This window comes from Catharus ustulatus, chromosome 3 (assembly GCF_009819885.2).
Source record: "Catharus ustulatus isolate bCatUst1 chromosome 3, bCatUst1.pri.v2, whole genome shotgun sequence".
In the NCBI taxonomy this organism is placed as follows: Eukaryota; Metazoa; Chordata; class Aves; order Passeriformes; family Turdidae; genus Catharus; species Catharus ustulatus.
The window spans coordinates 20,245,801-20,261,643 of NC_046223.1; the positions used below are offsets into that span (position 1 = coordinate 20,245,801).

General features: G+C 56.6%; 1 protein-coding gene across 1 annotated transcript; it reads right to left on the bottom strand.

Annotated features, from left to right (window-relative positions):
* Window positions 1–11,673: 11,673 nt before the first annotated feature.
* HLX (H2.0 like homeobox) lies at window positions 11,674–15,083 on the bottom strand. The gene is made up of 4 exons (XM_033053721.1): window positions 14,237–15,083; window positions 13,486–13,665; window positions 12,845–13,029; window positions 11,674–12,018 (listed from the first exon to the last, which is right to left on the bottom strand). The coding sequence occupies exons 1-4, from the start codon at window positions 14,796–14,798 to the stop codon at window positions 11,674–11,676; spliced, it is 1,272 nt and encodes a 423-aa protein (XP_032909612.1). The 5' UTR covers window positions 14,799–15,083.
* Between the last annotated feature and the right edge of the window lie 760 nt (window positions 15,084–15,843).

Sequence of the window (15,843 nt, forward strand, 5' to 3'; positions counted from 1 at the left end):
CGTTCAAGGAATCTTACCTGCTGTGCTTTGTGTAAACTGCCTTTAAAATACTTTATTGTGCTGAAATTTCTTTTTGAAAGGTCAAAAAATTGATTAAACAAACTCAGGGTTTTTTTTTTTTCTCTACCAGGAGGCTTAGTGCAATTACTTTTTCTTTTTGCCCTGAATCTTTTTCTGCCTCATGGCTATAGAGATAGTAGAATTGGCAAAAATACAGGGACAAATTTAAGCCTAAGTAAACCTTGTTCATGATTCATCAGATCAGTGAAATTTAGGCCTGGGATTGAGACTTCCTCAGCAGAAAACCCCTAATTTTAATTACTGCCTTTCACAGGAGGGATCTTGGAGTAGGTTTCCATCACTGCCAGCTCCCGAGTTGCTAGCTTGGGTGAGCCTCACCACGAGGGCAGAGGTCCACACCAAGCACAGATCTCCACAGCAGGTTTGCCTGAACCTTTATAAAGGGAAGGAAAAGAGTTCTCAGTGTTTCTTAGGACCAGGTTTGATGTGCCCAGTTTGAACCATGGGGTCTTTGTGAGATTTCACTGCTGGCTGGGTCAGTTCCTGCTCAACCAGGTTGTGCTATCAACCACCACCAGTCTTGGACTCAAAAGAGTGGGGGCTGTACTGAAATTTGGCCCAGGAGGGACAGTGAGGGTTTAGTTTGAAGGGACACTGACCAAAGGAGAGCTAGACAGTGCTGCTCTTCAGCAGCCTATCAGCTCCTGGCATGGAGACCCTTCCACTCATACCCACCCCACCATTCTTGGGGATGGACAGCCACCATGCTGGGATCCATGCACTTCCAGGGACTCCTGGCCTGCCTCTGCACCAACATCAGCCAAGGGGAGCCCTAAAATAGCACCTTGCAAATTTGAGTGGGAAGAGGGAAAGGGAAGGTCTGATTCCCTTTGAGGCAAGTAGCCCTTTGATATCAAATTCCCAAGTTCAGGGCAGCAGCCTGCTGGTCTCTGGGGTTCAGTGTGCCCCAGAGTGGGTGGGGAGTGACCAGAAATGGTGCACAGTGACCCAGGAGAGCTGCCAGAGGGTGCTTGGGCTGGAGAACAGCTCCTTTCTAATGACCAGGCTGTGGGCCAGGCCTGGGGCTCCTCTGTGGAAGCGTGGAGTGCTCCAGTGACATGGGCCAGCTCAGGAGCTCACGCAGCTCAGAAACATGCTAAATAAATAAGCGGACCCAGGATCGGTAACCACTGCTCCTGTAGGAAATCTAAGCAATGAAAAAGTCATCAGCCCTGCCTTTTTTTATCCATTCCTCTCATTCCTCAACTTGAATTTCTTTCCATGCTGTGCTTTCCCACTCCTCAGCCCCCCACCTTCAAATGCCTGTTTCTTTCAGAGCTGCAATATTGGCCACCAGCAAGGAAGAAAAAGCTGATAAAAGATGATACACAACTCTCATTATTCCACAGTTTTCTCTAGGCAGATTTAGAAAGGTCCCGAATGCAAAGAGAAATTAAATCAGCAGGTAGGAAGACAGATGCAAAGTGAAATTCAAGATGCTGAAAAGCTGCTTTTCTCCAGAGGTCCTACTCTTCCCTCCGTCCGGAAGACAGGAAGGAGCAGACTGTTCATGACAGAGGAGAGAAAACTTCTGGGAGTCTTCAGGGGGAACTCAATCAAAGAAATTATTTTCCCACAGACCAAGCCTTAATGGCTTTTTCCTGATTGAAGAATAAACCGACTATTAATTTATGACTTGAAGTGTATATAACAACCTTCCAAATGTTTTCCAGTTCTGTGCTTACTGATGCCCATGTCTTTTCTGTCTGGGTTTGATTCTAGCCAGCTAATTTAGCTAATGGGATAAATATTCCTCATGAAGCTGCATCAAAAAAAAAAAAATTAAAAACAAGGGCCGGCGTAATATTAAATGTGTGTGCACATGTATTAAAGTGTAAGCACATGGTGGGGTGGAGGGAGGGGGTTTGCACAGGGAAGGCAAGGGCCCCTGTGCAGGTCGCTGTTGAGGGGACAATCCTGCTCCGTGAGCAGTGACAGTGCAGAGGGGCTGCTGGGTGACGAGCCCACACGACATCGCTGCCGGGACATCCTGCTCACCGGCCTTCTGCGGAACTGATAAACGCCTCTGGATCGCTTTGTTTGTTTAAACGAAAGCCGACGTTTTAACAGCAATAAAGGGCGGGCTGAATAATTCACTGGGCCGGCGAGTGTGACCCCTGAGATTGCGGGCTAGGTCTCAGAAACCGAGCCCCACGGCACCTTGGCTTGTGTACGCCCCCTGTTTGGGTAGACGGGACAAATTGTAAAATGAGACGGCAATATTAGCATCTTCCCTTGGCTTCCCCTCGCCGAAGGGAAACTGCAGAGGGAACATTGCTTAAGCATTTCCTTTATGCTCGTAAGTAAATCGTGAAACATCAGGGAATGAGACAGGTTTATGGCTTTCCAGTAAAATGCGATACAACTCGCAGACACTGAGTGATTTCACAGTTACCTTTCCAAGTGCGGCAAACAGAACAACAACGAGGGGGAAAAACCTCAACACCGTTTGCCTGTTGCTGTTGAAGTCTGGCAATGAGGTTGCGGGAGAAAATAACATTTGTGACTTCCGAGCCGACTGCCTGTGGACAGAAATACCAGCGGGAATGAAGCCACGGGACATTTTAAGCAATTTATTAGAGGATTTGGCTCAAAAGGCTGAGCGCCGCCGTCAAAAATTTAAAAAAAAAAAAATTATGCGACCACTGCAGTTTCAAAGTCGGGGCCGCGGGTGGGGTTTATATTTTCGGGATGCCTTTGGCAGCGCCCGCCCGCCCCGTGTGCTGATGCAGTGTGTTGTGGAAGAATTAAAACGCTTTCCCCGAAGCGTTCCGTGCCCTCGGCGGGGCGGGGAGGTGCAGAGCCCGGGCAGAGCGAAGCCACCACGGGTGGAGGTCTCTACCTTGTCCCGGTTGCCTGATGCCGGACCTCCCCCTCTTCCAGGCGGAGACTTGGACGCCCCTTACACCTCTGAGGCTGTAAAGAAGAAGGTCGGAATACAATAAAACACAAACATTCGCCTCTTTTCTCGCACCTCCCCCCCCCCGATCCCGTGAGAAGAGGGGGAAGATGGAGTAACCTTCCACGATCGTCCACTTTAAAATGCGAGGGGCTGCCCCACATCCTCCCCTCGGGGTACGCCCTGGCGATAGCTCTGCCGAGTCCCGCTCCAAACGCCGCCCTGAGGAGCCTTTCTCTCTTTCCCGGCTCAGCATCTCCCGGTTCCCAGGTTTGGGAGAGGTTCCCGCACCGACGCCTTCAGCAAGGGAGAAGACAGAGGGACTGAGGGGGAGCTCGGAGGGTCAGCGGGCATGGCCTGGGTTGGCCCGGCGGGATCCCCGAGTACGGCTCTTTTGGGCGAGCATCCCGCTTCTCATCTGCCTCCCGCTCGCTCCAACCTTTACGGCTAAACAAGTTCACATTTACACACAGCAAAAACGCCCATATTGCGCTTAATGGTTGCGGGGAAAAGGGTCTTCGCAGGGATCCTCATAAAAACCCTTTATTTAGTTTCGAGCATTTTCTCGTAATCAATAAAAGTTGTCTGTTATCTCCCGGCGCATTTAGCGGGGAAGTTTATTGCCTGCCGGGTGGATTAAGGGCGAGACAGGAGTGCACCATACATGGAAGGGACTCCCGAGTCCCTAGATCCGAGCCTCGGATTCATAAAATATAACCATCCATTACGTTGCCGATATCTGGAGCCAGCAAACATATACAGACCATAAATTGTCGCCGGCGGGGTGCGGGCCGGCCGCGGGCGCGGGGGCTCGGCCCGCCCGCATTCCTGCCCGCGCCGGGGGGCGCCGGGGGGGTCCCCGGCCCATCCATCACCGCCTTATGACTCTGCGATGCAGCAAATGGGTTGTGTAAAGAGGCAGCGTTTGACAAGGTGGCATGGTTATCCTGTCCAAATGATGCATAATATTAGTATTAGGGCTTAGATCATCGCATGCTTTTAAAATCATCACCGCTAACTAGGGTTTGGGCGGGGGGGGGCGGGGGGGTGGAGTCCTGGGGGCAAAAGTTTCCATGTAGATAATGATTATAGATGGTGGGATTTATGGGGAGGGGTGCACGCACAAATAAACACGTCTACTGTAGCCGGAGAGAGGAGCCCGATCCGGCCGGGGCCGCCCGCTCCGCCCCGGGTGGGTTGCGGGGGCGAGGGAGGCGGCGGTCGGAGCAGTCCACAGCTCCGAGGAGGGCATCAGGACCTTTCCCACCTCCACCCCAGCCGGGACAACATTCCCAAAGGCTTGAGGATAAAGTAGAGGATTCTTCCTCCTCTCCCACCGGCGGCAAACCCGCCACGGCTGCGGTCACAGACAGTGGTGGGTGCGGGCGAGAGGGGCACTCCGGGGATAGGGAAAGGGCCACTTGGGCCAGACGATCCACGTTAAGATTTGTCCTTGGAAATACCGTGCTGTGAGCGGTACTGGATGTATTAAGTTCTAGAGAAGTGAAGAACTACAGTAATAAGGGATGCCGTACAGAGCCAAGCCCGAGCCACAACCAAGCTCTACATCCTCCCTGTTGCACCACTGGTAAAAATACTCGCTCCCGAGCCGTGCTGAAAGGCTGTAGCCGTAAGAAGGGGCTGTTGTATCAGCTGCAGTCCAACTCTTTTTCTCCTCATCAGCAGCCCATGTCTGTAGTCCAAGCTCACGTTGCTTCATCAAGTCATCTTATACTCACTGTCCGGGGCATCTCTGTAAAGATCCAGACAGGTCTCGCTACACCCAGGGATTAAACATGCCTGTAATCTAGGCACTTTTGCCGAAAAGGTCTTCTAAAGGCATTGATACCCTCGCACAGTCTAGTCATTTACACACACAGGTAATTGCAATGGATTGCTTTTACGTATAAATATGCATGCATATATGAGCAATACATATGGACGGACATCTGTACGAATGCGCTGAAAAAGAGAATTCCGGCATACTTTTACTGTCGTTAAAGGAATGATGATAATAGAAAAGCTCACATAGATTGCTTGTAAAACACAGGCTGTGATTCCCTCGAGTTATTTTTCATCTGCAACTACATGTTTTGTTTATGTGGTGTCAAAGGACAATGAAAAGGCTTAGGGCCAGGTCTTGGGCTCGTCCATGGAAGCGTGGAGCGCTCTAGCGACGCGGGCCAGCTTGGGAGCTCAGCTCATGCATTTTAGAATTGTACTGGAATGTTTTCGGGAAGACAGACCGGCTCCATGCCCGATCCCATCCTGCTTCTTCTTGCTTTCCATGGCTACGTTCAGGCACGGGCTCGGGGGTCCGGTGGGGCTGGGGGGTCTGTCCCAGCCCCGCACAAAGGGTCAGAGCCCTTTGTAACCCGGCTTAAATGGGCCAAGGCCGGGCGGGCTCCGGGTTAGGGGGCGAGGGGAGGACCGGAGTGCATCTTCATTTCGTATCGGTTCTGACCCTTCGCCTCGGGGCCGGCAGCAGGGCACAGCCCGCGGAGTAGCTAAGCAAAGCCCGGTGACGACGGTGGCGTGAGGAGGATAAAATCCCCGCTCGGCGTGATTTATCAGCCGTGTCTGACCCCTGAATACTTGACTTACACGGCTGGTGACATATTACCCGGGACATGAGGCTGGCGTGATTTGTGTGTGTGTCTGTGAGAGTGTCTCTTCCCCACCGACCCCTCTGTTGGGCTGGCGGGCAAGAAACCCTCCAGCCTCTCTGTTCTCTCCAGCATCCCCATCCTTTCATCACCCCCATGCTGCCATGCAGGTGACCGACGAAGCGGACAGGGATGGTCCCGAGCAGCCTCCTCTTTTCGTGGCCAAGGAAAGGAACTGGTCATCGCGAGGAGACGGGAAGAGCAGGCGATGGCACCAAGGCCGGGAGAGATGGCCTGGGACCAGGCATAACTGGAGGGGTGTGATGGCTAGAAACCTTTGATTTGGGGTTTGCCCGGAGAACGGGGGTGGAGGAGGGTGGCCCGGGTTTTTTAAGGCAAGCAGAAATTTGATTATAGCGTACGGCAGAGCTCTGTGATTTGCGGTGAGCGGATTTCATTAGCTACGGCCATTTGAGTCTCGGAAAAGCTGCTCAGAGCCGCGGGGCAGGGAATGAAGCTGAACCCGAGGGCGGGTGGCGAAGGGGCTCGGCTGTGGCGCCGGGGAGAGCCGCGGCGGCTCCGGGCTGCTGCGGGAGCGGGGCGGGCACTGCCCCTGCCGCTCCCCTGTTCCCCGGCATCGGCCCTGTGCCCGCTTTTCCGGGCGGACAGGGACAGCCCCGGCATTCCGCAGGGAGAATGAGTGTCACAGGGCTCCTCCGGCCCCACCTGCACTCGTGTCACCTGCCGCAGCCGTCACCGACGCGAGAGGAGAGGGTTTGGCTCCGCTCGCCGCGGGGTTCACCTGCGGCGTTTCCACTTTTGCTGGCGATGTCGATGGTGGGTGGTGATGGTGGAGGCAGCAGCGGGCAGGAGGTGCCCGGAGTGGCCGCGCATCTCAGCCCAGCCCAGCCCAGCCCGGCCCGGCCCGTCGGGGTGCCTGGCGAGCGGCTCTGATCGCCGTCAACGAATGTCACCCGCACAAGGAAAAACAAAAGCTGCCTCCAAAAATCGCGGAGCAGAATTTGGCAAGGCTCCTAAAGACACCAATTAGCAAAGGCTAAACCCATTAATGAAGTGGCGGCTCTCTGGTTTCAGCCAGGTGGTGCAGATCAGAGCGCCTGTATCTGCAGCAGAGCCCCGCTTCCCTCCAGCCGGGACCTCACAGCAAACCTCCACATTAATAATGCGCTTAATGGATCTCATTAGGGCTAGGGTCGCGAGTCCCGGTCTGGGAGCGGGGCTGAGGGGAGCAGGAGGGCACGGACGCGATTCCCTCGAGGGGCGATGGGCGCGGGGCCGCCGCTGCCCGGCTGAGCTCGGGGGTCTGCACCAAGCGCGTTTGCAGGCGGCTCTTTCCGAGACAAGCGAGACCTTGGCATCGCCTCACTGTGCTCGCCAATCCACTAGCCACACACCTCCGAGCCCCGAGCATCCGCGGGGTGCGGAGGGCGGCGGTGATCCCGCAGCGCGCACCCGAGCTGGGGCTGGGAAAGAGGAGGGGAAGGGGCTTCTGCAAACTGATTTCAAAAGAAAAGCGTCCGGACCACACCTCTGTAAGAAGGGACTGGGGAAAAGGGAGGAAATATTTCCGCTTCAGCTGGGGAAAAACATAAAAAATGAGGGGGAAAAAAAGAAAAACTGAAGTAGTATAAACCTGGCCGAGGTGAGCTAGCATATTTAGCTAATGGAGGTGGACTATGAAAAGAGACCTCATATTTCTCTCCGAGGAGTCTCTCCAGGTCCGCAGCCGAGAATACACACAGCAAACGTTGTGCTTGAATTATAGTTGAGGCTTTGCTTTATTTGAATTCACTGGTGTTTATTTAAGAAAGTGAATAAAGGTTTTGTGTAAACAGCCATTATTTCTGATGAGCGCTCAACAGCAATAAGAAGGGGGTGGTTTTTTCAGTCGAGATTGTGGCAAAAGTTGACATTTTGGAGATTGCAGTTTGTCTTGCCGACGCCAGGCAGTCCCGAGGCATGAACTGCAGGGAAAGCTGTGTGTGCCTGCGAGTGTGAAACGGCGATGCCGAGCGAACTGGGGTCTGAAAACAATTATTTTTTAAGACATCAGCTTAAGCCCGACATTAAAATAAAATAAAAATATTTTCCTAAGGAGCGGGGTCGGTCTTGCTCTGCTAACGAGGGAGGCGAACTCAGGTTTCGCTCCGCGCCCAGGGGCTCTGGGGGGAACAGCCCCGAGGCAGGGGGACCCCGCGGACACCCTGTCCTCTCAGGGCAGGACACAGGCGGACCCCGATGCCAGCTCCCCCACCTCCGGCCCTTTTGCACCGTGTATCGCTTGATTAAAATATTGCTTCTGTTTTGTTGTATTATTGTTTTGGTTTATTTTTTTTTTCTTCTAACGTGGCTGTTATTTCTGAGATTGAGACGGGTCTCTGGAGATGGGAGGTCTCTGGTAAGAAATAGAGCGAAAAGAAAAGTATCTCGTTGGACTTCCTAACACAGCGCCCAGGAAAGGTCGGGTTATTGTTAAACTGCTCCCCGGGAAGAAGGCCGGCTGGACCTGGCTCTGATCAACCCGGCTGCGCATCTCTGCGAGCCCAGACAGGGCTGGGACATCGGCGAAGCCTCCCGCTTCTGTATTAATCCGATTTCCCATACGTGCCAGGCAGGAGGAGGCAGGAAAACCTCTGTCCTCCGTGCGGCAGCCTGTATCGCTCCCGCTTCTTGATCTCTTGGACGACTTTTCATCTGAAATCAGCGAGAAAAATCTCTGCCGGGCGTCCGGGTGGGGAAGCGGAGCAAGGAAGCGAGTTTGTGCGGAGAGGCTGCCCTAGCCGGGTGCGTGGAGACCGGGGCAGCGCCGGGGAGGTTCCTGCCGGCCCCTCCGCGGGGACCCCGGCCCCGCCGCGACACCCCGCGACACCCCGCGACACCCCGCTGTCACCCCGCTGTCACCCCTGCGGCGGGCGGGGACAGCCCGAGGGGGCTGCGGTGCCCGGCTCAGATCTGCAAAGAGTCACAGCGGATTTAGGGGAGGTGAAGAGACCGCCCGGAAAGCCGCTGCCCCCGACTGAAACACCGTCGAGGGTTGTCGGGTCGGCAGTCAAACGGCGGGCTCGGGCGTCTCTGGCTCAGAGACAGCCAGCATCAAAAGCCTTTCGTGTTACCAGGCCATAACAAACTAACAAAATAGAGGCTCCCTCAAGCTTTCTTTGACCTGTTCTGGGAGCGGGGCTGTTGCATTGCACTGCGGACATGTCGCCTTTGCGACATGTCGCTTGAGGTCACGATATCGTCCCGATTTTTTCCCGCAGAAATTGAGCAGCAACTACAGCCTCACGGGACGGGGAAAAATTCCCTTCCCTGTAGAGACGGGTACAAATCCCTGCAGGGGCTCATCCTTCCCCATACTCGTTTTCGTGGCTTTGCTCTACCTGCAGTGCACAGCAGGAGCAAACTGGAGAAAGATAGAATTAATTTTCCCTGTAGCCGGGGGAGAGGACGAAACCCATCCTCCCGCTCGGCCCCTTGGCCCGAACAGCACCCGAGGTGTACGGAGTACAAAAAGCGGGCGCAGGACGGAGGAATTTTGTACCATCTCTTCCATTCCGACCAGAGCATCTTTACCCACAGCTCTAGTTCTAACAGCATTATTTCCCCTTTTTTTGCCGTGTTATCTTAAAATGATGTCATAAAGGCATTGCCTCGCTCTCTCCCCGACCCCAAGTCCAGGCGGGCATTGCTCCCGTTATTTGGGGAGGTTGAGGTGGAGAGAGCCTGGCCCCGCGCAGCCAGCCCTGCGATGGAGGAGACGCAGAATTCCTTTAACCCAAGGGAAGAGAAAATCTTCCCCGACGCGCTTTTCCTTTCTCATCTGAAAAGAGCCGCTCCAAACCCCTCTCTCCTGCATACTCCTCAGGAAGCAAACTCAAGAGGCAAACAGATTCCTGCGGCTCCGTGAGCCGCACCACGGTGGTTTATCGGAGGAGAAACAGTCGTGTTTCACTGGGCATCTGTCCTGCGGCTTCTCTTGCATTTAGGAGAGCTCCAAAATTATGGCAAATCCCGCTCTGATGGGCGCAGCCGCTTTCTGGGGCTGAAAGCGAGCTGCGGTGCCCACACAGTGCCCCGGCAAGCCGTGACACCCCCTCATTTCCTCCCTGGCAAGGTTTTAAAGGCAGAGCATTAATTTGCAAGGCCCTTCCAGATAATTTCTTCCCCGGTCCCAGCTCTCTGTCCCCGGAGGTCGGACAGGGACGGCACCCCGGAGCATATTAAGGAATGCATCAGAACTTTGTGCGCGCCCCCCTTGGAGGTCACCCTGCCCACCGTGGCTCTGACGGAGCCTCTGCCCCCTCTGTTACACATTTTTTACCCATTCACCCGTCTCTTTTTCGTCCGGCAAGACATCTCCTGGCCTGCTGTGTGCCCCAGCTCCTTCTACCCAGAGCTTCTGGTGGGGGAATTCTGTGGGTTTTCTTTCCCTTTCCTCGGGGCTTTGCCCTCGTTAGTAAGGCTGGCCCCAAGGAGAGTGTCTTCCCCGGAAAACCCCCCAGGCCGCGGAGCATTTCTCGCCTGAGCTTTCAGAGAAGCAACAGGCGAAGGCCAGACGTGCACCCGCCTCCACATCGCTGGAGGACACCGGCATTTTCCCGTTTTTTCGCTTTATTCCTCTGTTTCCCCTTCCTTTCTAGCGATGTTCCAGGCTCAGTGCCCATCAGACGAGCTTGTGGGGCAGAGGGAGGGCAGCTCGGCTCCTCCTGTCCTTGCCCTGCCTCCGTGAGCAGGATCCCGGCCCCCGCGGGTTTCTGTGCCGAGGCAAAAAACTCACTCCCCAAATTGGGGAAGCACAGGGGCTGCTCAATCCGTGCTGCTTGGCAAGGGAGGAGGGGGAAGCAGGCTGCCTCCGAAGCGGAGCGGAGCCCGGATTAGCGCGGCGCTTTGTGTTTTTCCGAGGACGAAGCTATCCACGAACCCGAGGGGAGCCGTCGGATCCCGGCCTGGAGCCCCGGGGAATCCCGGTGGAGCAGCCAGGCCGCCCCAGCAGCGCCAGGATGGGGGAAGAACCCGTCCCGTATGCCCCCTGCCCGGTGCTCACCCTGCCCCACCCCGCCCTCGGCCTCTCCGCCGCGCACAGCGCCTGCATGACGTCACAACCGCGCTGTGACGTCACGGGGGCTCGCGGAGAGGTGCGCGGCGAACTGGAGCGACAGCAAAGCGCAGCAAAGCGAAACAAAACAAAGCACACACGCCGTGTCCCCCCCGCGCCCCAAAAGTGCCCCGCCGGCTCTTGGCAGCGGGCGGTCAGACAGCCCAGCCCGGCCCGGCATCCGAAGTCACCTCACACGGCACAGGCACATGCGGGGCTGCGAGTGGCGCTGGTTACTTTGGCATCGGGGGCACACCTCTGCGTCATCAGATCCAGTCCTTGTCACTGCCTCCATTGGGGGAAAAAAAAAAAAAAAAAAAAAGGAAATAAAAAAAAAAGACAAGGCTGCCTGGGGAGGCTCCGAGGCGAGGAGAGGCAGCTGCTGCCTTCGGCGGGGTGAAGGAAGATGGGGCAGCCACGCCAGCCCTCGCCCCTGGTCAACAGACTGACGTGGCTACAAACCATAGCAAACATTTTATTTACAGGAGTTATATATATATATATTTATATATTTTGTCAGTGCAGTATTTCTTGGCCGGATTATTCGAAGCAACAAGTTGCAACCAATGAGGACGTTGGCAAAATACTTCACATTGTAAATTGGTTGGGTGGGGGCGGGGAAAGGTGGGGATTTCGGAGAGCATTCTCGCAGTCCCTTGCTCGGAATTTCCTTGGAGAGAACGAGGGGCGGGAAACGGAGAATTAAAATAAAAAATAAAATTAAAAACGAAAAAGAAAAAAGAGATCCCCCGGTCTCCTGCGAGCAGCTCCGAGGGAAAGGCGGCCGCTCTGCCGCCCGGGCCGGGGCTCCCCGCTCCGCCTGCGTCCTCGGCCCCTCGCCCCGGGCCGGGCCGGGCGCTGGCCACAGGCGGGAGCGGGCCGGGGCCAGGGCCGGCGCTGGGCCGGCCTCGCCGCGCTCCCGGGGCGGGGGAAGGCAGATAAATTAGCGCACAGGTCCCGGGCCGCCCCGACTATAGGCCGCTCCGCGGCTCGGGGCTGGCGGCGGCGGGCGGCGGCGGCGAGGGCAGGCCGGTGCTGCCGGAGGACTTGTCCAGCCCCGCCGCGGGCAGGCTCCGCTCGGCGCCCTCAGTCCGTTCCGTGTCGCTGGGGGCCATGTCGAGGGACTCGGCGTCGCTGCTGTCGCTGTCGCCGTCGGAGCCGCTGGGGCTGCGCTGGGGCTCCCCGGGGGCGGCGGGCGGTGCGCCGGCTCGCTGGGCCGCCGGCTCCGGCTCCGGCGGCGGCTCCTTGTCCTTCTGGGCCTGCGCTTCCTTGGAGTGCCGCCACTTCATCCGCCGGTTCTGGAACCACACCTTCACCTGCGGCCGCGCCGCCCTTAGCCGGGCGGTACGGCCCCACCGCGCCCCGCTCCGCGCCCCGCTCCGCGCCCGGCCCTGCCCCTTCCACCGGCACCGGCAACGCGGGCAGGGAAGAAGGCGCCGTCCTCCCCTCCCGCTGCCCACATCTCACGCCACTGAAGGGCTTTCTTTTGTTTTTTCCTCCTTCTACTCTGTGTATTTAAATACCGCACACTCCCCAGCCCGTGTTTGTTTATTTGTTTGTTTGGATGGGTTTTTTCCTCTCTCCTTCTACTTCTTCTTCCAGGAAACCAAATCTTGCTCAAGAAACCACAGCGTTATACAATTCTGTGCGCTGCGGGCCCTCGATAGTGGAATCATTACAGAGTGGCGTTTAATGATTCCGTTTGAAGAAGTGTTTTCACTTCCTCAGAACGAAGGATTTCACAACGAGAGGAAAGATTTAGAACAAAAAAAATTAAAAACAAAAAGGAAAAAAAAAAAAAAAGGGGACATTAAGAATACTGTTTTCGCTTCTACTTCCTTTGCCCTAAACTGCCTCCTACAGCAAATTGCACTCCAGTAAAGCGCACACTGATGGTCTGCCCTGGCCCTGCTCATCTCTCCACCCGGCCTGCTCCTCAGTGCCCAAAATAAAGGCGAAAACTCCGCACCGGGCCGCGGTGTGCCGAGGAACCTGGGCGCAAGAGATGCTCGGGGGGAGGTGCAGCTCCTCAGACAGCCCCACTTAGGATAAAGGAAGGGAAAACACTTTGAAACCTCATTGCCCTCTGGTATCCATCTAAAGTGGATGTAAGGTTTGAAATAAAACCGAAGCCGTTCTTACTTGAGCATCTGTCAGCCCCAGCATCGCCGCCAATTGCTTCCTGTCCGGTTTGGTGACATACTTCTGGATTTCGAACCGTTTCTCTAAACCTTTCCTCTGCAGGTTGGAAAAGACAGCCCTGGACCAGGAGCGTTTCCTCTTGTACGTCTGGGGCAGCGTGTCCTTGGTTAGAACGGCGTACGGACCTGGGCAGGGGAAGAGAAAAGCGGGGGAAGAGAGGGGGAGACGGCATTTTTAATATCGCAGCCTGAAAGGGAGCCTGAAATCGATCCGAATGAGAGTTGGAGTGCGATGTGCAGGGAGGGCCCGGGACAGCATGGCCCTGCCTTCCCGATGGGTACGTGTCCTGTGCTGCCTCGGGCGCGGGTGGAGCTGTCTGGAACTCGAGATTCTTCCTCTCCCCCCTCCCCGCTTCTCTCTCGGCCCAGGTTATTGCTCCTGTACTCGATGGGACGCTCCTCTAGATCAGGCCCTAGCTCTTCCTCCCCCCCACGCAGCCCGGCTTTCGCCCAAAATCTGAACCTCGCTATACACACCCCGGCCTTGCAAAATTGCCTGGCGAGTTCCTCCGGGGGAGAAGGGGGCTGCTCCAGGGCGGAGGGCCCTGAGCCACGGGAAGGTCTAGGAAGGACGAGATGTACCTGGAAAAGTGTCTTGAAACTGGTGCTGCACTGAACTCCTTGGGTTTGTGTTTAAGGGACCCAGGATAGCAGAGGCCTCGTTAATGGGGTCTAGAGACGCGAAGAACTGGCCGGTGGAAGGCTGCAAGTTGGGGAGATGAACCCCAGTTTGGCGGCTCGTAGTTAATAAGGAGGTCAGATCTGCGAGCACAGGAACAAGGAGAGCTCTGTTACACCGCGGTCGAGACCGACAACCCGGCATGATTCGGAGCGGGTGCCCGGTCGGAGGGGCTCGGGGGGCCACCAAGCAGCCGTGTCCCGCCCCCGGGGCTCTCGGGGTGGCCGTGCCCCGGCACTCAGACTTCGACATATTTACTCCCTTGGTCAGGATGTTTACAGGCCGCGAGAGGAGAAGGATTGCAGCGAAAACCCTTAAAACGGGCTGTGCCCTGGGAGGCAGAAATCCCCGGCCGCTCCGGGAAGTGCGGAGCGCTCCGCTCGCTATTTTCACGCTATCGCTATTTTCCCAGGGGCGCAAGCCCTGCGCCCCGGCTGTGCAGTGCGGAGGCCGGGGCGGGGAGGGGGAGGATGGCTCAGTGAAAGCTGTTAGAGACTCCGATTTATAACCCTTTTTTTTTTTTTTTTCCTTAAATAATTATTTTCTCGGCTAGACTGAGAAGTTTTCAAATCGCGGGTGTAGTCGCTTATCACAGCACAAGTAACAGAGCACCGAGAGCGCTAGCAGCGAAAGCGGACAAGCCAATTTCTCTACCTCTCAGCGTGTTGCCTTCCTTGACTTTGGGGTCAAACTCCGCCGATAAAATGCGATCGATGCCGAATTTCAGGTCCTTGCTGGCGGGCGCCGGCGCCGAGCCGTGCGTGTGGCCGCCGGGCAGGCGGGCGGGGGCCGGGGCTGCTCCGCCGCCCGCCGCCGCCGCGGGGGAGCGGTGCTGCGGGGCACGGTGGTGGTGCGAGTGGTAGGCGGCGGAGAGCGGCGAGAGGCGCGGCGGGAAGGCGGCGGCGGGGGCGTCGGGGGCCACGACGGGCGTGGGCCGGAGCGGAGAGGCCGTGGCGTGGAAGGGAGCGCCGTGGTGCACGGCTCCCAGCGCGGCCGGCATCCCGCTGCCGGGCCCTCCGGGCAGGCTGTCGGCAGCTCCTGCCGCCGCCTCGCCGCCGGCGTGGAGGATGTCGGCGATGCAGAAGGACGGCTTCTTGGCCGCCGCGGCGTCCAGAGGGAAGCAGCCGCCGGCTGCCGGCCCCGATGCAGAGCAATACGCCGCTGACCACAAGCTGAAGTTGGAGGCGTAGAAAGGAGCCAGCCCGGCCGTGTACATCCTGCCCGAGGAGGGGACGCGCCGCTCCGCTGCTCAGCTCCCGGGTGCGCGCCGCGGAGCTTCCTGCGGCCCCGGGCGCATGGGGAGGGATGGCGGGGAGAGAGGCGGCTGGTGGAGCACTTCCCGGAGGGGCAAGGAGGGAGAGCCAACCACCAAAAAATGACGAAAAATAAAGGAGAAAAAAATAGCCCCGAAAATTAAAGAGTCCCCAGAACCCTCGGCCAGACGAAGAAAGCGAGCGGGCGAGGAGCGGAGCGGCGCAAACAAAACAAACCCAAACCAAACCCCCTTTCCTCGCACTGGGGGAAGAAAAAAATACCCACCCCTCCCCAAAACTTTCTCTGTCAGCGAGCAGCCCTCGCTCCCTCCCCACGCCCAATCCGCGATCCGCGGGGCCGGGAGCACCGCCCGCCGACACGCCCACGCAGGGCCGGGGCTGGGGACGGCCACCGCGCCCCGAGCCAGCTGCGCGGCCCCGGAGCGCGATTTGGAGCGGTTTGCCCCGCAAAGAACACCCCAACACACACCTATCCCCCACTTAAACTGCGCCCTCGACTTCGAACAACCACTTTCCCATCTCCCCACCGCTCCACACACACACAAACACACAAAAATAAAGCGCAAGGTCGCCGCCCTTGCTGCCGCCGCGATTTCCAAACGTTTGAAAGAAACGCGCAGGGAAATTCTTGGCCATTGGAAGCAGGTCTGTCCTCTTGGAAACGATTCTTAAGGAAATGTATTTCCTTCCCGGATAAATGAGCCTGAGATAGTCTGGAAGAGGAGTCCATGGTGATGCACGCAAATACCCACATGTATTTTTGAGAGCTCCCAGATATTCTGGGCCCAGGACGCGTTGGATCCCGCATTAGCAGCGATTAATTACCTAGTGTTATTTTGACGACAGTGTAATTTTACGATAGATTTTTGTCAGGTTCTCCATCCCTGTAGCTGCATCTGCTTGCGCACCAAATGCACCTTAAAAACCACTTTATAATTTCTCAAACCTTTGACGACAGAACTATCCTCATGTTTTCCAGTACACCAG